Source organism: Rhinolophus sinicus, chromosome 16, assembly GCF_057876585.1.
Source record: "Rhinolophus sinicus isolate RSI-liver-muscle chromosome 16, RSI-T2T, whole genome shotgun sequence".
NCBI classification, from domain to species: Eukaryota; Metazoa; Chordata; class Mammalia; order Chiroptera; family Rhinolophidae; genus Rhinolophus; species Rhinolophus sinicus.
The window spans coordinates 2845265-2869205 of NC_142516.1; the positions used below are offsets into that span (position 1 = coordinate 2845265).

General features: G+C 58.7%; 1 protein-coding gene across 6 annotated transcripts in view; it reads left to right on the forward strand.

Moving 5' to 3' along the window:
- The window catches only part of VAV2 (vav guanine nucleotide exchange factor 2), a 155304-nt gene that overhangs the window by 121079 nt on the left and 10284 nt on the right, over nt 1-23941 (forward strand). For all 6 annotated transcript variants that reach the window (XR_016019449.1, XM_088793463.1, XM_088793465.1 and 3 more), the window contains 17 exons: nt 1488-1556; nt 2539-2639; nt 3726-3825; nt 4781-4876; nt 5845-5913; nt 7466-7552; nt 9713-9798; nt 10513-10645; nt 12625-12734; nt 13925-14026; nt 14412-14500; nt 17208-17224; nt 17962-17983; nt 19013-19140; nt 20423-20497; nt 21812-21864; nt 22265-22381. Coding sequence is in view for 5 of the 6 variants with exons in the window: in XM_088793463.1 (XP_088649589.1) it covers nt 1488-1556; nt 2539-2639; nt 3726-3825; nt 4781-4876; nt 5845-5913; nt 7466-7552; nt 9713-9798; nt 10513-10645; nt 12625-12734; nt 13925-14026; nt 14412-14500; nt 17208-17224; nt 17962-17983; nt 19013-19140; nt 20423-20497; nt 21812-21864; nt 22265-22381 (1454 nt within the window). In the remaining variant the exon portion in view is untranslated. The remainder of the gene's footprint in view (nt 1-1487; nt 1557-2538; nt 2640-3725; nt 3826-4780; nt 4877-5844; nt 5914-7465; nt 7553-9712; nt 9799-10512; nt 10646-12624; nt 12735-13924; nt 14027-14411; nt 14501-17207; nt 17225-17961; nt 17984-19012; nt 19141-20422; nt 20498-21811; nt 21865-22264; nt 22382-23941) is intronic.

Below are 23941 nucleotides of genomic sequence, written 5' to 3' on the forward strand. Positions count from 1 at the left end.
GTCTCCTGCCCTCACCTGGCCCTGGCCTCCTGTGTGCACTGGCTCGGTGGCATTTCCCTGTCACTGAAACATCCTCAGCCCCAACTGCCAAAGCTTACTGGCATGAGAAAACCAACACTGCTTAAGATAGAACCTTTCTGGCTATCCTTTGGTTTGGTGTAGGGCCCAGTGATGGGGACACGGAAGTGGAGCCCTCACTGTTTAGGGAACTGTGTGGCCTCCAGCCATCCAGGACCGGCTCAGGCCTCATGGACGTTCCCCCTCCTCCTGCCCCACTGAGCCCTTGTGTGCCCAGCCTTCAGCCCCACTGACCTCGGCCTTTCTGCAGACACACCAGGCACCATCCTCGCTGTACGCCCTGGCCCTCGCCACTCTGCCCCCCCGCCCCAGCTCCCAGGTCAGCTCCTCCCAGGGCCCCGCAGGCCTTGTCACTTCCTCCATGCAGCCTGAGTCCCATTGCCGAAACCGGCACGCTGCTGTGTTCCATCTCCACCCCTGGAACATGGCCTTCGAGGGCAGGCGCTGCCCAACCACGGCGTGGCACAGTGCATGTGGGGGCTGCACAGGCAGCGTCCTGTGTGCCGAGTGCCTTCTGGGATAATCGCGGTTCTAGTCCCCTAACCATCCAAGGTAGGTGTTGCTGCCCCACGTCACAGACGAGGAAACCGAATCCTAGACAGGCCAGTGCCAGCCTGTCCTCAGCATGGGGAAAACCACTTGCCACATCCAGTGTCCTCCGGCCTTTGTTCATTTGAACAATTCTCACCTGCTACACACAGTGGCCGAGGAGAGGTCCCGGGGGCCAGGACCCCTTGGGGGAGAAGGAGCAGGGAGAGGAGAGGGTGGCAGGTCCTTCTCTGAAAGGGTCTGTGGGGCAGGAGATGACAGATTCACATATGTGCATATCCTCCAAGGCCAGACCGAGAGGACTCAGGCAGAACCACTACCTGTCACTGTGGGGCTTCTAGGGTTTGGGGTGCGGGGGCGAGGGCATCTCTTGAAGGCAGGCTTAGGGGTGGACCCAGAACCCCAGGCTCAGGAATTTGAGTGCTGGTGGGAATCACGGTCCCGTCACCACCCACGGGTGTACGCTGGGGTGACGCTCCTACCTCCTAGGCCTCAGTTTCCTCGTGTTTCAAACAACAGCAATGCCCGTCCCGGCTATTGTAGGGTTGAAGTCCAGTGCCATGCTGAGTGCCCCCACTTGGGGCTCTGACCACGTGGCGGGCATGGGTGCTTGGTCAACACTCAGGCCCGATCCCGCCCGGCCCCACACATTCTGCACAGCACTCACCCTGCAGGGCGGAGCCCAGATCTCCCCAGAATGCTCTCCACTGAGCACTGGCCAGGCTCTAGGCCTGTGTAGCTGCCCTGCAGGGCACCCCTGACCTTGGTCAGGTTGTCAGCCCCTCTGGCTGGCGGCTGTGCCCTGGAAGGTGGCTGGCTGCCTCCAGGTCCCGATGGAACCATTGGGCTTTCCCTTGCAGAACTACATGGCCCCCCTGAGACTGGTGCTGAGCCCGGCGGACATGGCGGCTATCTTCATCAACCTGGAGGTAAGGGCCCAGCCCCGCTCATCGCGTGCGGGCTCTGATCCTAACCTCCAATGCGACTGTCCCCACCAGGGGCATGATTGGTCCTGGCCAAGGGGTGTTCTTATGGCTGACGGATGGGAGGAGGAGAACAGCTTGCTCCTGCCTCCGGGGATCTCGGCTTTAGGGGATGGGAGGGCTCAGTGTCTGGAAGCCTTTTCTGCTCTCTGTGCTGGTGGGTGTGGCTCAGGCAGGCGCACATGCCCTGGAAGAGATGTGAGGCTTTGTCAGCAGCTGGAGAGAAATGCGTCCCCCCACCCCTCAGAGCAGAGCCCGTCGCTCGCTCTGTGGATGTCTGGACACGGACAGGGGAGGGCCGTCCCTGTGGGAAGGTTCATCTCGATGTGGTCAGCACAGCAGGGCAGCTTGGCGTGAGGCCACAGAAGCTACGCAGGGGTGGGCTCCCTCCACTGCGCCTGGTGGTTGTGGGGTGCTCCGGCCCGACCCCTCAGCCCCTCATCAGCTCGGCTGACCCAGGCCCCGGAGCTTCCTGCCCTCTGTGCCCCCGACCCAGCGTTCTTCCTGCCGTGAGCAGTGGCCAGCATAATCGTCCAGGAGCCTGGATGGGGGATGTGGGTAGCCCAGCATGTCACCTGCCCTGGGAAGCGCCCCTCCCCAGGCCTGAGGCCCCAGCTCTGCAGTGGAAAGACTGCATCCCTCCGAGCCCAGGATCCCGGGCCACCGCTGTCCCATCCGGGCACCAGAGCCTGCCCTGGTCGGCTGCACGTGTCTGTACAGGCAGATACGGGCTGTGGAATCTCCCCGCAGACCACATACGTGTCACTGCCACCTCCTACTTGGCTTACACCTGGCATTTATGTGGAAATGCACGCCCAGTGCCCGGGCCTCACAAAAGTCCTAATCGAAGACAAGATGTGAAAGAGAGATGAGCCCGCGTGCCCTCGCCCGGTGAGCCGTTCACGCGCTAACTGCTTTGTCCTCCCAGGACCTCATTAAGGTGCATCACAGCTTCCTGAGGGCCATCGACGTGTCCATGATGGCGGGGGGCAGCACTCTGGCCAAGGTCTTCCTCGAGTTCAAGGAGAGGTGAGTGGCAGGGCCGCCTCCCCGGCCGCTCTCTGTCTACGGGACCACAATAGCCTGACGGGGCATAGCTGGTGGGGTGACTTCACCCAGGGCAGGTGTGTGCTGCCCAAGGCAGGTGGCTGTGGCCCTCTGGACCCATTCGTACCTTGTAAACCAAGAAATACCCCCGTCCCCACCATCACAGCCAGGAGGGGTGCCCCTGAGCACGGCCTGGATGGGCGGAGGCCTGAGGAGGCTCCAGCAGCTCCCTCCACCTGTATCCTGTGGGTCTTGGTGGCTGAAGGACATTCATGCACCTGCAGTGCACCCCCCTCCCCCCAGGAGAATCAGGCACCTGGGGAGTCTGCCCCCTGAGCGCTATGCCTGGGTCCCGGGGAGGTGGCGCCACGTGTAGCAGCTGCTGCTGATGGGAGACAGAACCCGCCCCATGCAGGTCTGAGTGAGGGGCTTCAGGGGCTCGTAGGCAGGACATGGCTGAGAGCCCAGGCTCTGGTGTCCCCAGAGCGGCCGCCACCTCCCTGCTCTGAGGAGAAACTGAGGCTGGGCCTGTGTTTCCTACACGGCTAGTCCACGCCCAGCGAAGGGCAGCTGTGGCTATGCGGGCGGAGGGGCTCAGACGTGGGGGTGCACGGCAGCAGCTGAGGGCACAGTGCTCAGCCGTCCTGGCATAAACCGGCCCTAGCCTTCCTGGGGTCGCCTGGCTCTGGAGAGGCGAGGGGCTTCTCTTCTTTCCGGCTTTGGCCCTTTTTGGGGACAGCTTTGGGGGCGGCATGAGAATTGCTTCCCCAACCCAGCCCTGACCTAGAATAGAACCACAGAAGGGAGCCCCCTCCACCTAGCCTGGCAGTATTTCGAGACTAGAGAGAAAGCAGCCATACAGAAAGAACAAAACTGTTAAACGTGTTGGCGCGTGAGGAGCTGTCATGGGGGGAGACCCATTTGCTGTGCACTTACAGCCGCCATGAAAGTAAGCAGGCCCTCAGCAGTCGCAGCGGCTTCCTAATCCTGGGAGAGAGAGTGTGTATGTATGTGTGTGTGTGTGTGTATGTGTGTATGTATGTGTGTGTACACACGTGTACCATCCAGGCTCCTGATCTACGGGGAGTACTGCAGTCACATGGAACACGCCCAGAACGCACTGAACCAGCTCCTCGCCAGCCGGGAGGACTTCAGACTGAAAGTTGAGGTAATGGGGACTTCCCGGCCTGTCCCCCGGCCTGTCCCCCGGCCTGTCCCCCGGCCTGTCCCCCAGCCTGTCCCCCGGCCTGTCCCCCGGCCCGTCCCCCGGCCTGTCCCCCGGCCTGTCCCCCGGCCCGTCCCCTAACCCGTCCCTTTGAGGTTGCAGCCTGCTGCTCTCTGACTTGCCCGTTTTGTGGGAAGTTGGGGACAGGGATAGTGATGTGACTTTTGTGTAGATGTTTTTAGCAGGTGATTTTTTTATCCTTTGCGTTTTGTTGGGGTGGGGAGTGGGCAGTTGGAGGTCACCGTCTCAGGCCAGAACACAGCCTGAGTCCCGTGGGTGCTGTTGAGGCAGGCCCCAAGGACCAGATCTGGCTCTGCGAGGCGCTGTGACTGACCCCTGGCCCTGGCCTATACAGACCCCACGAGGGCCTCAGGTGACAGACATTTGCTGGGAGCCATGGAGCGTCCCACCGCTCTCCCATCCTCACCCCAGGCTCGGGGCCAGTCTCTGGCACTTGCTGAGTTTCCCACGTGAGCCCCTTATTGGGGTTAGCTCAGCTGCTCCCAGATTGGGGTTCCCCATTTCCAGAGGGGAGCCTGGTGCCGGGTCCCTTTGCTGAGCAGTGCTGGGGATGCCCCTTGGAGAAGCAGAATGCCCCCCTGTGTTCAGGCAACAGTGGGGAGCTTCTGGTTCCTGCAAGTGGCTCCCCTTAGTGAGCTGGCTTCCCCGACAGTCTTGAGGTGGGTCTGGTGGGCACCATCCCCAGAATCACGTGGCTACTGTGGACCCCTGAGGATGTGAGGGGTGCTGGCCCCACACCTGGTCAGAGAAGGACCAGACCCCTGGGCCCCAGTTCCAGCCTTAGGTCTGCCCCCTCCCAGGCTGGGGTATGGGCGTGGTGGGGTCCAGCGCCCCCTGACCAGGACTCTTCATGGACTCGCTGCCCCCTGATGCCCAGGAATGCACACTGAAGGTCCAGGACGGGAGGTTCAAGCTGCAGGACCTGTTGGTGGTGCCCATGCAGAGGGTGCTCAAGTACCACCTTCTCCTGAAGGTGAGACCCACCCCCACCCCCTCGGCCTTTGTGGGCTGCACGAGGGCGTGTCAGCCTCCTAGGGTGTGGGCTCACATAGGCCAAGGCGAGACATTAACAAACAGACAAATTAAGACAGTCTGTGCTTAGTGCATGAAAACTGCACTCTGTGTTGGGAACTGCTCTCTCTCCACACACACACACACCACGCACAACCACACACATCGGGGGTGCCAAAAAAACGTATACAAGTGGACTGGTCAGTGTTCCTCAAGCAGTAATTTGCCATAATCAGAAGTGTCTGGACGCTGATGGGAACCACGTTGAGCACCTGTTGTCATTGCAGAAGTCAAACGTGACTTGTCTTCATCTTTTGTTATTGGTATAAATTGAGTATTACAATTTTAATAGTTTTTTCCTTTCTTAAAATGTGTATACATTTCTTTGGCACCGTGTGTGTGTGTGTGAGATGTTTATCACAATAAATACACCAAGGAAAATTGTGATTAAAACGGGTAAGAGCAGAACAAGTGAAAGCAGTGGAAGAGTATCCTCAGACCAGGAGTAAGAACGGGGGTTGGCCCTTATCCTGGCCTCTGAGCTTCCCGGCAGTCATGGCAGAAATGGGAATTGGAGGACCTTCTGGACAGATAGACGTGGGGGAGAGAGCGGTTTCTGGGAGGTGCTGAGTGAGGTTCTTCTGTGAATAGCAGTCGTCTGTTAGCTCAGCACCTTGCTTTGTGCAGCCTGATGGCCCTGCCATGACCCACAAGAGTCAGCGACACCTGTTTCTTGAAGCAGCGTGTCACCTGGGCGAGGGTTATCTGTCTGTCTGCTGGGGTTGTGCAGCTGAACCGGACCCTGGGCCAGCAGGTGGGGGCTCTGTCCAGAGGGCCTCGCGCTGTGCACACACCCTATGCCGGATGGGGGCGAGGACAGAGGCCCTGACCCCCAAGTGGTGACCCACAACTCCCCTCTCACGCCTTCAGGAACTTCTGAGCCATTCCACTGACCGGCCGGAGAGGCAGCAGCTGAAAGAAGCACTGGAAGCCATGCAGGTGGGTGGGGAGAGGGCAAACCAGCCTGGGGCTTATGTTGCATGCGTTTTGGACTGGATTGGGCTCATGAACGAGCCTCACTCTGTCACCGTAGATGTAGATTTTCCTGGGACAGCAAGAGACAGAGAGGGCAGGGGGTGGGTGAGACCCACCCAGGGGCAGAGGGGTCAGGTGGAGGGGGCTACAGGCCAGACGCTCACCCCAGGTGTCCTGGTCACTGACGTCGTGTGGCCCCCAGTGACTCCCCTGGGCCTTTCTTCCTCCTGCTTTCCTAACTGTCTGCCGAGGCCATCACCGGTTCCTAGGCACTGGACTCAGTTCTGGGCCATCTGGCCCCGTGCAGCCCGCTGCCCAGCGTGGTGGCTTCTGCTTCTGAAATGTACACCCCACCCAGCCATGCCACCTCTCCCCTCCTTCCTCTGTCCGCGGAAGCCCACTGTGCAGGCACACTTTCTGATGAAGAGGTCAGCTCAAGTCACTTCCCTGGTCGGAAACCCTCTGTGGCTCCCTACGTCCCCCGAGCCAGGCGACCCCCCCACCCACCCTGGCACGCTGTGTTTAGCACAGTGCCCCAAATTCTAGGCAAGCATGGCCACTCCCAGGCCCCTGAATGCACGCCATCCTTTCCTGCCTCTGAGCGTTGGCTGCTTGTCACCTGGCTGCATCCTGCGCTTTCTCAGTCTCGTAAAGTGACACTTCCCAGGACAAACGCCCCGCTCTGGGTTTCTGATCCCCCGGTGCTCTTGTGTCTGTGCTGAGGGAGCTCTGAGCAGCCTTATGCTCGTGGAGAGCTTCACTCCAAGTCATGTGTGACCTGTGGCCTGTGCCACAGAGGCTGGAGAGGTGGGACAGCTTGCCAGGCCATCTTTTAACATTTCTGCCTTAGGATTTCACATACTGTCCCGCCAGTGGGCTCCTTGTAGGAACGGGCAGGGGTCACTGGAGGAAGGCTGGAACCGGCTCCCCTGTTGGCCCAACTCGGGGACTCCACCCAAGGCAGCCTGTCCCCCTGCTGGGCAGGGTCAGTGCCACCTGTGTTGGTTCTTCAGAGGAGAGTTGGGTCCCCTGGCTCTCAGGTGGTGCTGGGTGCCCAGCCCAGCCACTCTGCCCTCTGGATTGCAGCGGGCACTGCCCCCTGGTGGCCAGCAGGAGGCTGCAGCATGTGGACACTGGACAAGCTGAGGGCCTGCGGGTATCCACTTCCCAGAGCTGAGAAGCAGTCAGTCCAAGTCTAGTTGGCTGTTTTTCTCCCACTCTAACGTAGAAGATCAGGTGGCAGGAGTTTGGCGTTCTTGGCCCACTGGTTGGGGTTATGGTATGGAGTTTGTTTTACCTTTTCTGCCTTAGTTTCTTTATTTGTCAAGTGGGGGGGTGACACTTGTCCCCCGTTGTTGTTTGGAGGGCTGGTCAGCCATCTCTGGTAGACAGACGGTTGAAGGTGCTTGGAAAATGCCCAGGCCTGGGCTGATGTGAGGCGGGGTTGGGGCCTGAGCCCTTCTCACCCCGCCCAGCACCCGCCTGCTAACCCCTCCCCACCCCTGCTGTTTTCAAGGACTTGGCAATGTACATAAATGAAGTGAAACGGGACAAAGAGACCCTAAAGAAAATCAGCGAATTCCAGAGTTCTATAGAGAACTTGGTAAGTGGCTGCTTTCCAAAGAGTAAAGATGAGCTATGACTGCATGTACCTATTTTAGAAATTACTTGCATGGTCTCAGTATCGAATCAGCAAAAGCGTGAACACGCACTCCGTCTGGCCAGGCTGCGGAAGCATGTGCAGCGACCCCCAGTGCCCTGTGTTGACAGGCCGCCTGCTTGCTGAGCACCCCAGCCTCCCTCCCTGGCCTAGACCTAGGACTCTCTTGGGTCCAAGAGGAGGACATGGCTCCCAGGGGACATGAGGCTCCTGCTCCGTGGACCCCTGGCCCACCTCATCTCCACGTCCCTAGGAGGCACAGTGCAGAGTGTTTGTCCACCTGCCCAGGAGCTGCCCTTGGCTTCTCCCCTCCCCTCGGCTTCCGTCAGGCAGGGCTCATACCTCATGGGCCCCTCTCCCTGGTCCGTGAGAGGCTCATCCTTGGAGCATTGGGTGAGCCAGTGTGTCCTGTGGGGAGAGCAACTGGGCCATCCAGGAAGCAGACGCTTCCCCACGTGTGCAGCCAGCACCAAATCTTGCAGACCTGCCAAATGTTTAAACCAGGGTTTCTCAACCTCGGCTCTTCACATTTGGGGCCAGGTCGTTCTTTCTTGTGGGGTCTGTCCTGTGCATTGCAGGATGTTGAGCAGTACCCCTGGTCTCTGCCAGCGCCTCCCCCACCTTTGGGGGGCCCAGGTGGTGATGACAAATGTATCTGCAGACATCGCTAGATGTCCCCTGGGTACACGCTCTCCTGGTTGGGAACTGCTGGCTTATACCCAGACATTTTCACTCTCTGGTCCCGGAACTTGGCTGGGTCCTGATGAGTCTCACAAGGTCAAATCAACACAGCAGCTTTTTGCAAAGGAAGCTCCTGGATGCCTAGGCTGACACCTGGGGCCCGTCTGCCCATCCTCACCCACCAGGGTTGGAAGAGCCCAAAGAAGTCACCTCTGCAAACATGTGACCTGGAAAACGCTCATGATGTGTCGTCAAGTGAAGGAAAAAAGCAGTTCCCAGAAGCACTGGGAACCACCCCCAAGTGCAGAGGTGGTGCAGGGCGGGTGTGCCCCAGACTGTTAGAGGTGTGAGTGCCTGGCTGCCCGGCTGTCGGGTTTCCCCTCACTGACCGTCGCTGTTCTCTGGATGCCCTACGATAGACGGGCGTTGCTTCTGCAGCACAGTCATTCGGGGGAGTTTTAAGAACACTTTTAGATGTGAGTCACACTTGTTCCTGAAAGAACAAAAACAGAACAGTGATGGGGAACAGGTGTGGAGCGTTCCTGCGGGCCAGGCCGTGCTTGGCTCTGCACAGTGTCCCGAACCCCACCACCCAGGTGGAGGTGGCGCTTTTGTTGCTGTCACTTTAGAGATGAGACACGGAGGCTCTGAGGGAGTCTCTGAGCAGGACGCCCATCCCACCCTGTATGACACGGAAGCTGTGCTCTGAGTCTGGCCCCGGCGGCTTCTGGGAAGTTCAGAGAACTCAGGAGAAGATGCTAAGAAGGCCATCGTAGCGTCACGCGGGCACGGCCTCCTTAGCGTCTTGGAGCGTCCCCTCCTGCTTGTCCTGTCTGTGTCAACCGCACAGGAACGTGTCAAGAGACTGTCTCTCTGCATTAGAGCTGAGGAGCCGAGATACAAACCAAACAAAATGAAAATGAAATCTCAGCAAACCAGAGAGTGGGTTTGACGGGCACCCTCTTCCTGTGGAAGATGAGCTGTTGGCAGGACCCCATGCCCCGCCCGCCCGCCCTCCATCTGATAAGCACTCTTTGTTCCCTTTAATTTGGTTTCTCAGGGCTGGGCGTCTGTCTTTTCCTACCAGGCCCCTGCTCTGGGCACCACAGCGCACTGGCCTGTTAACATGACCCCACCATGAATCACTCTTTGTTCCCGTGGAGCTGTGGGGAGTCCGCTGTGGGGCAGGAAGTGGGGCAAGAGCCTCCTAGCTACCCCCCCACCCCGGTCTTCTGCTCCCCGTTTGCTCTGTGCACCAGCCGGGATCCACTGGGTTCATCTAATTTGGTTTCCTCCTTGGGGTTCTGTGGGCAATGTCCCCCTTGGGTGTGTGCCCACCTGCCCTTTCTCCTGATTAGGTGCTGGGACAGTGGGGGTGCCGCTTTGGCATTGGGGCTAACGGCCTTCTCCCATCTTTCCCAGCAAGTGAAACTGGAGGAATTTGGGAGGCCTAAGATCGATGGGGAGCTGAAGGTGCGGTCCATAGTCAACCACACCAAGCAGGACAGGTGAGCAGAATGGTGGCCTGGGCCGGTGGCAGGCAGCCTAGTTGGGCACCCTGCTCCCCACACGTCTGGAAACTGCTTTTCCTGTGGAAAGAGCTGCCCGCCCACTCAGCTTTATGTTGGCTCCGTTTTAATTGCTTCCTTCCTTCTCCGCAAGAGCGTCGGCGAGCCATGTCCGCCAGTGGCTGCCATGGCCGTGGAGCTGTGCTGCCCGTGGCCGGCACCGGGCTGGGCAGAGGGTGCAGCCAGAGGCCCTGGCTGGCGAGCTCACAGGCTTCCTGGAGTTGAACAGACAGAATAGCTGCCAAATGACCAAGGGAGTGCCCGGGCGGGTGGTGGGGACAGCTCCAGCTGAGCTGGTGTGGCTGCGGTTGTTCATTCTCCACGCACACCTACTGTGTGCGAGGCCTGGGGCCATGGCTGAGGTCACAGCAGATATGGGCCTGGGTCCCCAGGGCTCCCTGTCTAGTGAGGGATGGAATCCGCTCAGGGTGGAGGAGCTCCGGGGGCAGGAGGCCAAGGAGGGTTTCCTGGAGGGGTGGTATCGGGGCAGCCGACGACTGGCTGAGGGTCAGTGTTGGCGGGAGGCAGAGGGCAGGGCTCGGAGCAGGCGCAGCCTTCCTGCTGCCCACCCCAGGGGCACGTGGCTGCCCCGTGGCCCGGGAGCACAGTGCGCTGGCGGTGCTGACCGGCCCCCTGGCCATGCTGTCGCGCCAGGTACTTGTTCCTGTTTGACAAGGTGGTCATCGTCTGCAAGAGGAGGGGCTACAGCTACGAGTTGAAGGAGATCATCGAGCTGCTCTTCCACAAGATGACGGACGACCCCATGAACAACAAGGACATCAAGAAGGTGGGTCCCGGCTCCTGCTGGTGACGGCAGGGCCTGCTGAGGCCGGGCCACGCCAGGCCAGGGGCGGGCGGTGACCCACCCCGCTGGCGGAGCAGTCGTGGGGTAGCCTTGGGAAGAGCAGAAGTCAGCCCTGATCCTCACCAGGTGGGCTGCAGTGGGGCCAGGGGCTTCCCTTGCCAGTCAGCCTCTTAACACTGACTTCTGCAGAGGGCATGCCGGCTCTGTGCTGGGCCCAGCACTTCCCCGGCCTTTTATCTTTGAATCTTTCCTGGGAGCGGACACAGTCGGGCTCACAGCTCCCCAGTGAGGAGACTGAGCCAAGGGGCCCAGCCACGGCCTCGGGTGAGAGCCAGGCCTTAGACCTTGGCCGCCTGACGCCAGCTCACATTGCCCCCTGCAGCAGGCAGGACTTCTGCCCCTCTCCACCGCTGCTTCCTTTGAAGCAGGGCTCTGTGTGGGCCTCACTGTGGCTTGGCAGACTCTGCTGCCCCACCAGTGGGCTATGGCTGCTGGGGGAGGGGCCTTGGCTGCTGGGGGTGGGGCTTTGGCTGCTGGGATGGGATTGCTATGCCCTCTGGTTCAGTCCTGCTTTAGCAGAGCTTTTGCACCCTGAGCTGTGTGCAGCTACTGTGTACAGCCCTGGGCTAGGTGTGGGGGCCAGGAGCCCAGGATGCTAAAGATCGTAGACCCTAGATTTTGGAGCTTACAGTGTAGCATGCAGGTACCACCTGGAAGAGCTATGGGGGTGACCCACCCAACCCTGAGGTCCTAAACAAGCTACTGGGGCCCCTGAGGTGGTGACCTCAGGCCACTCCATAGGCTCTGGGTTGAAGACTCAGCCCCTGAGTCCCAGCCCCGGCACCTTCCCTTTTGGGAGGAAGGCTCTGGTGGCCTCATCCCAGCGCACTTGGTAGTGGTCAGTGTCCTGGGCTGCCGTGCCCACCTCAGGGCTGGGCCGAGTCCCATAATGACCTCATTTCCCCTTTTGCTTTCCTCTCCTCATGCTTCCTAGTCTCATGGGAAAATGGTAAGCACCTGGCACCCTGGTCTCGCTGCCTTCCTTCACCTCAGGGCCCGATGCCAGCACGTCCTTCCTGAGCCGGGAGTGGAGTCCTGGGGGCCCCGGGTGGGCCTGGACAGGGGTCAACTCATGCCTTTCTTTTTCCTTCTTCCTCCTCTGGTCTCTTAATTATGACGTGTGCATGATAAAAGATTTGCCGGGTACAGGAGAATGGGAAGTGAAGGCGCCACCTTCCTGCCTGGCCCCCACCCCCTCCGGTACCTAGGTGTTAAGGGCCACATGTCATTTCCGAGCCGGTCAGGGTGCTTTGTCTCGCTGTGTCACCTCTACCTTTTCTCTGTTCTCTCCATCTCTCCCTCCCGTCTTCCCTTCTCCCTCATTTCTTTCCTTTCCCCTTCACCTATTCTAACAACTGGACTCAGACTTTCCAGACTTCTTCCTGGGCCCCTTTGAAAGCCCCAGAGATGGTTAGGCCTGGTGGGTGGCTGGGGGTGCGGGGGAACAGCTGTGGCTGGCTTTGCTGTGGGCTTCCCAGACTCACAGCCTTCCCTGCCTTTATTTTATTTTTCCTGTTGTTTCACTTCAGAGCAGTGAGTTTCTTTAGCATTACGTTTAGGAAGTGAAAGTGAGTGGGCCGGTGTGGAAGGGCCCTGGGCGAGTTCCTGAATGTGGGCTCCCTGGGGACCCAGCTCAATTATTAGGGACGGCCCCGGCTGAACCAGTGGAGTTCAGTTGGGGACACACCTTGGAGAGGGTAGGAGAGGGGTCCCAGGACATCTTGTTAGAGGGGTTTGCACATGCACACACACACACGTGCACACACAGGCACAGACGCGCACACACGAGTACACACAAGTGCACTGTACACGCACACACGAGTACACACAAGTGCACTGTACACGCACACACACATGTGCACACACAGCTAGTTGCCAGCGCGTCCCGTTTCCTCCTTCAGTGGTCCTACGGCTTCTATCTAATTCACCTGCAAGGAAAGCAGGGCTTCCAGTTTTTCTGCAAGACAGAAGACATGAAGAGGAAATGGATGGAGCAATTTGAGATGGCCATGTGAGTCCGAGGGTTGCAGCGGTGTGGGGGTTGGAAGCCCTGGGGGGATTTGGTCCAGGGACCCTCTCAGATGAGGGCTGGATCAGACACCCGGAGACTGAGATGGGCTCCGTCACCCCATCACCACCGTGGTGTCATCTTAGCAAGAGCACCCTCCCTGCCACAGCCTGTCCCAGGCAGCTCAGTGGACTGCCGCCCCGAGGCTCAGCCTGTCCGGCAGAGCAGTGAAGAGCCAGCATGGTCGTGGTGCCATATGGACTTAGGGTGACCCAGCTCCTCAGGGCCTTAGAGGCTGGTGGATTGTCACCTCTCTGAAGCCACGCAGAGCAGTTTATCTGTGAAATCTAGGAAGAGCCCCAGTATGTCCAACAGAGAAAGGTGATCAGTGGGGTCCCCAGACACGTCAGACCTGGGGCCAGAGTGGCAGGGTCTCTGTGCCATCAGGCTCTGCAGTCAGGAGGGCTGGGGGCCTCCGGGCAGGTGTGCTCACCTGCCTGGCCTTTTTTTTTCTGTGAAATGGAGGTGAAACGAGGGCCCAGGTTATGGGATTTGGGGGAGGGTCAAATGGGGTCCCGCCCGGACACGTCGGAACAGGTGGCAGCCAGGCGGGGGACCACCTCCATTCTGCCCCTCGGTTTCCAGGGGTTGTCATTTTCTCCCCGACGTTCTCTTATGAACACTCGCGAGTATTCACCAAAGTTGAAAGGAGGTTATGGTAAACACCCTCAGATTGCACCGTCTGGCCCTGCTGTCTTTGTCACATCCTACCCCTCCCGGCCTTCATGCCATCTGATGGTGGCTGTATTTATTTCTAAGCGAATTGCAGACATCAGGGCATGACCCCCTGAATACTTCAAGGGTGCCTCTTGTGAACTCGAGTTCATTGTTTAGGTTTTTTCGTTTCTAGCCTGTAGACCATGAAATCTTAAGCGCACATCTGCTGAGTCTTGACAGGCACCTGCGTCTGCCCACACCTGCCACTTCCAGACCCTTGTCGAGACACAGCCCCTTACCCTCACCCAGGAGTTCTCTCACACCAGTGCAGTGGCTTCTTAACACAGACCCTCGTTCTAGCCAGGGGTCGGGCAGACCCAGGCTGAGTCCCAGCCACCGATGCCCTGCTCAGCCTATTCCTGAGCCCGGCTGGTTTGGGGCTCGGGGCGTCTGATGCCCGCTTTCCCTCCTGTCAGGTCAAACATCAAGCCTGACAAAGCCAACGCCAACCACCACAGCTTCCAGATGTACACGTTCGACAAGACCACCAACTGCAGAGCCTGCAGGATGTTCCTCAGGTGGGGGCTTCCTGCCCCAGCCCCACCCATTCCGCACGTCCCGGTCCCCAAGGGAGCCTGCTGCTGCAGCTGCCCTGTGTCCCCCATCACCACTGACCCCCCCCTCCGGCAGCCCTGGGCTGAGCCCCTCAGTGTCAGACCCAACCTGGAGGGAAGCGACTGTCCCTGTGGGTGCCCAGGGCCTGCTGTGTGGGGTGGCAGAGCAAGGCCAGGGCTGTCCTTGGGGAGAGCTACACCAGGCGGCATGCAGTGGCCGGGGTCCTGGAGGCCCTGAGCTCGGAGGGAGGGGTGCTCTGTGGGGCAGGTGGCAAGGCGGGCCTGGTGGCCTTGGGCCCTGCCCACGGCCAGGGCAGCATCTGTCTCACTTGGGCCCTCCCCGGTGCAGGGGAACCTTCTATCAGGGGTACCTGTGCACCAAGTGTGGCGTTGGGGCGCACAAGGAGTGTCTGGAAGTGACACCTCCCTGCAAGATCAGTAAGTACCACCTCGCCCTGCCTGCGAACACAAGCCTTGGGGGCTCGTCCTCGTGGTCACAGTCCCTAGCTAAGGGTCCCATTGCTCACACTGCCTTTTGCCACCCTCTTGGCCCTGGCTGAGTTCGCACGTTCTCTTTCCTTTCGCGGTGACTCCATTAGCCAGGGATCCGATGAGGAAAGTGAGGCTCAGAGAGGGGAGGACACCTGCCCTGGGTCACAGTGTCAGGGGCTGGGGAGGGGTGGTGGGAGGTTCCATGCCAAACCCTCCCTCCTAACTGCCACACTCCAGGGCTTTTCTCTGCCTCCTCCACGTCCCCTCCTCGTTCCAGTTATAAGCTTTTAGAATCCATCCCAAATGGGCACAGAACATTCTCGTCAGTTGCACGTAGGTTTCTGATGACAGAGACCCCTTGCCCCCAGTTCTCCCACACCCAGAGAGGCCTGGCCCTTTCCAGTTACAGCCGTATTAGCAGATGGCTTACATGCACACATGCGCAAGACACTTAGTGCGCCCATCCGCTTGCGCCCATTTGTTAGACAGGGAAGCCTGAGGCTGGTGGGGAGGGGCTTGAGGCTGCCTGGCTGGCACCAAGCTGCTGAGGCTCCTCTGAAACATCTTGATTTGGGGAATGCCTTTGAAGGGGGCAGTGTCCATCCTAGGACACCTAGCTGGGCAGCCGAAAAGCCTGAGATGGTTCTGGAAGGTTCAGAGCCACTGCCTCGGGCAGGAGCTGGCTGAGTACTGGGTCTGGTGGGGAACAGCCCCGAGGCTTCATTCTGAAGTGCAAGGGTCAGCTCTGCTCCCCATGCGTCACGCGGGCGACTCAGATCCCCCCACATCCCTGTGAGACGGTGCTAACTGCGGTCCACACTCCGAGAAGCTGTGCTAAGAGAGGTGTTGACTCGCTCCAGGTAGGCAGAAAAACACATCAGGCCTGCTTGTCACCCCGGCACCACCTCCAAGAATAGAAGATTCTGTCAATTCCCCATTGACTGAAGGCTGGCCCAGCACCCTAATCAGGGAGGAGGCCCCACACATCAGCCCAGACCCCCTCGTCCTCACCACAGGCCCTCTGTAGCCCACTCCTGGCAAGTCAAGCTCCAGCAGCCCCTCCAGTCTCCTCCAGGCTAGAAGACAGCTGGCACCCACTGGCCCAACGAGCCTTTTGAGCTTTGCTCATCAATACTGCCCTCTTGTGGCCACACGCCCCTCACACTGGGCGAGTAGACACTTCATTTCTTTTGGCATTGTTTGTTCTGATCCTAAAAGTAACATACTTACTTATCAAAAATTTGGAGAAAAAAAAAAAGAAGCAATGAAACAAAGAAGAAAATAAGTATCCCCATGAATTTTTTAAGAGATAACCGAAGGTAATATTTTGGTATAGTTTCTTTTTAAAACGGTGTTTCTGGGTTCCCCCCCCGCCCCCCGATTATTAAATACCATATCTGGTAGAAAATTTAGAAAATGTAGAGAAGAGCAGAGGGGATAAAAACACTTGCCGGGGCCAGTACACACCCTTCCTTTTTGCAAACGCACACGCCCGCCCACCCAATCTCTTTGTTTTTGTGGTTTTCATTATGTGTGCAACTGGGATCTTTCCAGATGGGCAATTCCATATCTTTTGAAAGCCAGTTATCATGAGCATCCTGCCATGTCATTAAAGCCCGCGTGGGTACCCTGTTTTATTTTAAGGAGCCTGTGGCTCCCCCAAGGGCATGTGCTTGGTTCGCTTTCTTGTCTGGCTGCTGAGGACGTTGTCCTGCCCCAGTCACTTCTGGCCGTTTTTCTCTGGAGGATTCCAAGCTGCTTTCTCTCCGTGCCATGCTCGCGTCTTTCATTTTGGGCTCTGCCAGCGACCCCGGCCAAAGCGGGTTTAACTGTTTGCTGCCCCTGGGCCAGGATGTCCCAACAAGCCTCTCCCTTTGGGAGCCACTGTCAGGACAAAGCCTTCCATGCGGGAACCAGGCTGCATAGTCTGGCCCTTCCTGCCCGGTGCCCACTGAGCCCATAACCTGCTCTGCAGGCTCCGTGGGATACTTGTGTCTGCCCAAAGAAGTCTGCACGGTTTGTGTTAGATGGTGTTGCGGTCACGTCAGCCACACATTTGCTGTGTAGTCCGTGCTTTGTTCGGTGGTGAGGTGGCAGCCCAGCCTGCGGGTGGCTGGGGCCCAGCCTGGCACTGCGTCCTCCCCTCTGGGCATTCCAGGCAGGTGGACAGAATCTGCCTTACATCCGACAAGCTGCGGTGCCCGTGTCCTTGAGCGTCCTGGTGCCTGTGTGTCTGAGATGAGGATGTTAATAGGTAACGTGGGTACCAGCCCCTGCTTGTCATTTGCCCACGGCAGGCATCACTAACCAACTGTGGAAACCTTCCCTTAGAGCCCAGGTTTTGTCCCGTGACGAGGTAGCTGCTGCCACTGGAGCAGAGCTGGCATGCATGGAAACCGTCTGGTCTCATACCCTGTCTGTGTCCTCTCGGGGCCCCTAATACCGAGTTCAGAATTTGCCGTCAGAAGTGATTATGAGACTTTCACAGTCATCAGCTATGTGTGTCCATAGCCCATGTCTGCCACGAACGGCCGCCAAACTCACCTCACGTACACTCTAGCACACCCAGCGGCCCCCATCCGTGCGGGCGACAGCCACCTGGTCCTTGGGGCTGGTGGCTTGTCCTCTAAGGCCTGATGTGCTTCCTTTTCAGGTTCACCTGCAGACCTGGTGAGTCCGCCAGACTCTTCTCTTCTGCTGCCCGGCCCCCCACATGCCCTGTGTGCCCCCAGCCAAACAGCCACTGTGGTCATGAGGGCCCTGACGCCTCCTGACCTGCCCCGCTGCCCGTCCACTCTGCTTGCCCACGGCACTGGGTGCCCAGCTTTGTATCTGCCCACCTGCCCACCATCCTGGTTTGGCTTAGAGCCTTCTGTTTAGCTGACTTGGGGGTTAAGTCCCTGAAATCACTTTTAGGATGTGGACGTTGTCGTTTCTTAGCTGTGGAGTCCAGTCAGATTAACCACTGAAAGGGCACCTTCTAGGCCCTGTTTGGGGTGCAAAGATGCCCTTATGGTGGAGGGAAGACATACAGCATCGAGTTGTATGCAGCAGGACGTGTCCCAGACAAAGACGACAAAGCCCAGGCTCAGCAGGGAGGCCCCAGGGCGGGGGTAGTCAGGGCAGGCTTCCTGGAGAAGGTGGGAGTTAGTGGTGAGGGGTGGGAGAGGGAAGGGGATGGATGTCTCAGGGCCGTGGAGGAGCACAAAGGTGGAAGATATGGTAAGAAGAGCGGGAGGGTGTCACCTAGGGAAACTGTCACAAATGCCTGTGGGAGGCCAGGACATGTCCCTGTCCTCCCTCGCTTCCTGCCCTGACCCTTCTATCTGGGGGTGTGTGCGGTGGGGAGGGTGTCGGATGCTTGGGCAGCCTTCCCTCATCACTGTTGTCTGTCCTTGCTCTCACAGGACGCCTCTGGAGCGGGACCGGGTGAGTCTGCGGGCCTTGGGCCCTCTCCACTATCGTGAGTGTCAGCGGTCACCCTGGGAGCTGAGCCTGGGTCCGGTCACAGAGACCAGCCAGCTTTTCCCAGCCTTGTTGGCTCCAGCCTCCCACCATGTGTGCTGTCCTCCAGCGCCACCTCCCTCCCACTGTCACAGCTACCTTTCCCAGGAGCCCTCTTAGTATCTGATGGTGCAGCACCGGGCGTGGGGACAGGGCCAGCCTGCAGAGGGTCGGTGTCCTTTCAGCCTAGGGGGAGGCCCTGAGCTGCACCCAGAGACCCTGAGCAGAGAGAGCATGAAAACGCTGCTGTTGTCACTGTACTATTTCCTGTCTCCTCGTTTTCCCCGCTCTGTGTTGCATTGTAGGAACGTGGCTTTTAAATGTTGAGAATTGAAAGCATTGTGTTAGAGGAAATTTCAGTGCAGTCCCGGCAGTGACAAGCAGTCTAAACCTAGTCGTGGAAAAACAAAACCCCAAACCACGCTGCTGCCACTGGGACGCCAGCATCCGGACCAGGCCTGGCGCATGCAGGCCCATGTGGGGTGGCCGGGCCAGAGCAGGGCTCCATCTAGGAGCAGCCTGCATGACCTTGGGGGGCTCAGCCAGGACCCCCAATTCAGCCCCAGAGCTGCTCTGGACGAGCTGTATGACCTTGGCAAGTCCCTGGGCCCGGCTGACCTCTGGCCCCATCTCTAACATGAGGGTACCCCATATCTGCTGCACATGGCCGCCTGTCAGTCACAGGTTTGAAAGGCGTTTGGAAGAAAGTGTGAAGTGCCAGTTAATGAGTTGCGATTACCACCATGACCCTGAGTCTGTAAAGCACATGAATATATGTAACAAAGGGGCACAGAGTCTCAGGAAGAATCTAAGAAGGGGCCATACAGGTACCTGTCCTCTCGCCCAGAGGCGCCCAGGGATCTGGTAAGGCCAGGAAGGCCAGGGTCAGCAATAGGGCAGGCCGCTGCCAGGACGAAGTCACGGAGACACCGCCTCCTGCCCTGTCCTCCACAGGTCCTAAGATGGTGGCTGTGCAGAATTACCATGGCAACCCTGCTCCCCCTGGGAAGCCGGTGCTGACCTTCCAGACGGGCGACGTGATTGAGCTACTGAGAGGGGACCCTGAGTCTCAATGGTGGGAGGTGGGTCCTGGGGCCTGGAAGGTGGAGACCCCGGCTCTTCCCCCCCCGCCCCCAGGGCAGAAGCACAGAGCCCTACATCCTCAGGCAGGGGCTGCTTTGGGGGTGAGACCATCAGGGGTGGAGAGAAGAGGGTGTTAGCAAGGCCTAGGGTTCAGCTGTGGCATGGATTCCGGAGTCCCCAGTCTCCTTTCTTGGGGCATTAGCGTTTACCTTTCTGCCCAAAGTGGTGGTAGGGAACGCAGTGCCCCTTCACAGAGGCTGCCCTCCTGGCATCCCAGTCTGCTTCTGCACACCCTCCCCAACGCTCTGCCTCCTCCACTCAGTGCCTACCACCCCTCCCAACCCTGCTCCAGTTCAGTACCATCGTGGGGCAGTCAGGCATCATGCCCAGCCCTGGGGGGCACCATGACTGAGACCTCACCCGCCGTCTTCCCCCAGGAGACCCCATCTGCTGGAAGGGAGGCAACGGGCAACGTCAGTGTGTGGGTTTACGGTTCTGAGACATGAAACTTACTGTTCCGTTTATAAGGCCTGAAAAGGTGGAGCTCTTGATGCCCACACACCCCTGGGCATTGCTGCCAAGCACCTGTGCTCAAGGGAGCCCTGAGAGCAGGCGTCACTCCCGGGGCGACCTGCTCAGAGCAGACGGTAGTGCAGAATGGTCCTTATGTCCGGTACAGTTACTGTCATTGTTCAGTGGCGGTGCTTGTCAGTGCACACTTAGGAATTTATTGTGCCAGGCCATGCCTTCACCCGACCGGAGACTCACAAGGTGCAAAGCGTGTCTGCGGTCCTGACCCCAACCACCCAGACGCCCTCCCCAGGTGCGACCAGGGCCATGAGTTGGGTGAGAAAGGATGGCTGAGGAGCCAAGGAGGTCATATCATAGTGAGGCTCTTCCTGGCAGAGCGAACGGGGCAAGCGCGGGCCGAGCCCCAGCCCAGACCCTTCCAGAGAGGTTCCGCATACCCCTCTGGTTTGAGAAGGGCCGGTGTAGACATAAGAGAACAGCAGCCGGCACATGAGGCTGTAGTCATGTAACTTCTTTGGGCCTCAGTGTTCTCATCTGAGAAGTAGGGATGGACCTCACCTTTCTGCCCAAAGTGGAGATAAGGTCATCTGAGGTCACAGCAGGGAGGTTGTGCTGTCACACACTTCTCAGGAACTGCCCTTATCCTGTCCTTTAGGAAACTGAGTGCACACAAAAATGCGACCTCCCACTCCCACTGTCACTGGCCAGGCCGGGCCCCCGCTGGCCCTGACCATCTCTGTCTTCTTCCAGGGTCGTCTGATGCAAACCCGGAAGTCAGGCTACTTTCCCAGTGTGTCTGTGAAGCCCTGCCCTGTGGATGGAAGGGTGAGTGCTTGCACAGAAGCTTCTGGAGCACAGTGGCTGGGGTGCCAAGGGTGCAGGGTGCCAAGGGCTGTCCCCTCACTCGGTACGTCCTTGCTAATGGCCATTGTCAGCTTGCCCCAGAGCAGGGGGTATGCCCAGAGGGAAGATGGGTGGGGGCCAACGTGCCCTCCTGTGTGAAGGACTCGGCCAGTTGGGGGCTGTATTTCATCCTGGTGTTAAAAATACAAAAATGGCCATCTCTGCAGCAGTTGTAATAGACTGAAGACCAGCTGCCTTCCTCCAAATTGCGGGGACTGTGAGTCTTCTCAGACCGTTATGTAGCCCAGGGAGGCGCGAGCTCCCCCAGATGTAAGCATTCAGAGCTAGACTTTCTGATACTTAGAAAATAGACAGCATGGCATTTCTTTCATGCAAGTGGCCTGGAGCAAGTTCTCGTCTGTGACAAAAGCATCAAGCAGGGAGCCTTGAATAAATTGAATCACCTCCTCCCCACACAAAAAAGAAAAGCTAAAAGTGAAAATTCTCCCAAAGGAGGGGAGACGGGTCCCTGACACCCTGAGCCCTGGCCCCAGCGGGTCCCCCTGGCCTCTGGCCCCATCTGCCCTGCGCGCTGCTTCTGTGCCGTCCCATTGCCCAGGTGAAGGGGGACTTGTTGAAACACTTAGGGCTTTTGGACAGTCTTTGCTGACAGGTCAAGGGGCACAGACAGCAGAGGAGGAACGTGTCACTGACACACCCGGTTGTTGGAGCAGGTTCCTTCCTATTCCAGGCCTCAGTTTCCCCATCTGCATGGCAAATGGCTGGAGAGGGAATAAGGAGGCGGGGCGGGGTGGGCTCTGGCCAGGGAGGCTGCCGCGAGGGTCTCGTCTCAGAGCTGCAAGGCCGGCCTGCCTGCCTGCGGCTGCCTCCTGACACCACGTGGCCAAACGCCTGTCCAGGGGCCGTGGGCCTGTCTGCTGCAAAGAGCTATAGGGTGAGCCCCTGTCCACTGCTGAGAGATTCCTGCAAACTTTGGTCGCTCCCCTCCTGGGGATTAGGTACACTGTTAGTTGGTGTTTACTCATTCATTCATTCATTCACTCATTCATTCATTCACTCATTTCATTCATTCATTCACTCATTCATTCATTCATTCATTCATTCAAACCTACTGAGCATCCACTCAGAGGTGGTGAAACCTGGCTGCTGCCCTCAGGGACTTTGCAGTCCAGTGGCTCCAGGCCCAAGGGTTGGGTCATTGCTGACAAACCCCCTCTGGTCCCCACTCTGTGGACAGCCCCTGGGGGGCATTAACTGAATGTTCTCTTTTGCCAGCCGCCCATCGGCCGGCCGCCGTCCCGGGAGATCGACTACACTGCCTACCCCTGGTGAGTGGGGTCTCAGCGTCTCCGGGCTGGCTGAGCCCCGTTGCCCCAGCTGCCTCGTCCTTCCTCCGCCCCAAATTGCAGGAGCCTGGGGGGGATCGTCTCCACACCCAGGCAGCTATTTGCTCTTTGCTAGACAGACCACCAGGTTGGAACACTTGGGAAGACGAAGCCCTTTTTTCACACGATCTTAATTGAGATTCGTCGTATACAATATACTGTGTGCTCACAGGAGATGCCCCTCCAGTCTCCTCCGGACCCCATGCACTGTTTGCCCCTCCTGTAGGGGCGTGGCCTCATTTCCTAATCAGGTCATATGCAGATTAGAGCTGTTGGCCCGGGTCTGGATGCTGTCACAGGCGTTGTCAGTGGCACAATCCTCATTTCCTCTCGGTCCCTCCAGGTTTGCAGGCAACATGGAGAGGCAGCAGACAGACAACCTGCTCAAATCCCACGCCAGCGGGACCTACCTGATCCGGGAGCGGCCGGCTGAGGCTGAGCGTTTCGCCATAAGCATCAAGTATGTGTGACCCCGGGGCCAGGGGCCTGTTCCCCAGTGCTGTTCTGAACCTCAGAGCCCAGGTCCCCTCCATGTCCTAGGCTTGTTGGGTTGGGAGTGGCCATCGCCTATATTGCCCCAACGGGGACACTTCTGAGATGACAGGGCATTCGTGGATCTACACAGTATAGCTGGCCTGGGACCTGTGTGAACAGCCCACAGCTGCTGTGGGCGTGGTTGTCATTTTCACGTCATGGGACCAGACAAGCTCAGGCAGCAGAGCGGGGCAGGGATACCATGAGGAGTCAGGGACCTCTCAGCAGCCCCTCAGCTGGGCCTTGGAGAGCAGGGGAAAGTCACACTGCTGCCATCTTGCAGCCTCAGACAATGGCCTTCAGTGTGGGTGTCCTGCCCAGAAGCTGCCCCCTCATGGGTCTGCTGTCACTTCTTCAAGAGACAGAATCTGATTGGTGGATGGTTACCACTGGCATAAGATGCCCACCAGACAGGAGTCTTGGGCCAGTAAATAGAGGGTTCTGGTCTGCCGTCCCCTTGATGGAGTCCAGAGCCCCTGGCAGTGTGGCCTGTGTCCAGGGAAGGCCACCTCTGGTCTTGTTGGGTGGGAGCTGGGTGCGGCAGGTCCTGTGACCAGGCCACCAGACACCTGCAGTACTTCAGCCTGGGTGTTTCTGGTTGCACGTAGCAGAAGCCAGCATGAGGGGGCAGTGAGGGCATTTCTGTGGGATGTAGGAATGCCTCACGGCCCTCAGGGCAGGCATGCGCTGGGCTCAGCAGGGCTGCATCCCGTCCCTGGACACTCAGCCACTCCCACCCCTCATCTCAGTGGTACAGTTGTGCTGCTCTCCTGTACTGCTTTCCGCTACGTCTGCATCCAATGGGGCCTGAAAGTATGGCGGCCGCGCCAGCAGCTGGGTGCCATGTTGGCCTGAGCACAGGCAGTCGGCCAGCATGCCTTGCCTGCACGTGTGTGCATGTGCGTGACTCTCCCGTCCCCCGTCTAAATTACTGGGGAGGTCTGCAGATAGACGTCCCCCCGTCATCCAGGCCCAGGGCCCCACTGTGCAGAATGGCTGCCGAAGGATCCTGGGGGTGGAAGTGATGGAGGTTGGTATCTAGGGAACTAGGAGGAGCTGGAACCAGGGGTGAGCGTCTGCCCCCAGGTAGGCAAACACTGCCAGGGTTCCCCCAGCTTTTCCAAGAGACCCCATAAACATTTGGAACCTGAAACAAATGGCTCTAAAATACAAAAGCAAATGCAAGCATTGATGGTGACAAATGTCCAGCGAAATTCACTGGACTTGCCCTGAGTCGCCTGGTATGCAGGACCTACTCGAGCAGAGGTCAGTGGTACCTGTGGTGGGTGGGCGGGGGGAGCATCATAAGGTGTGTGACGCATTGTGGGTGAGGCCACCCACAGGGACCATCTCAGTGGAGCGTGGGCCATGGGGGCAGCTCTGTGGTGGAGGCATCACTCGCCTGCTGGGAACACTCAGCTCCTCTGTGTGTCTGGCCTGCAGGGCTCCCAAGTGGGGCTCAGATGCGCCTGCCCATGGAGCTGGG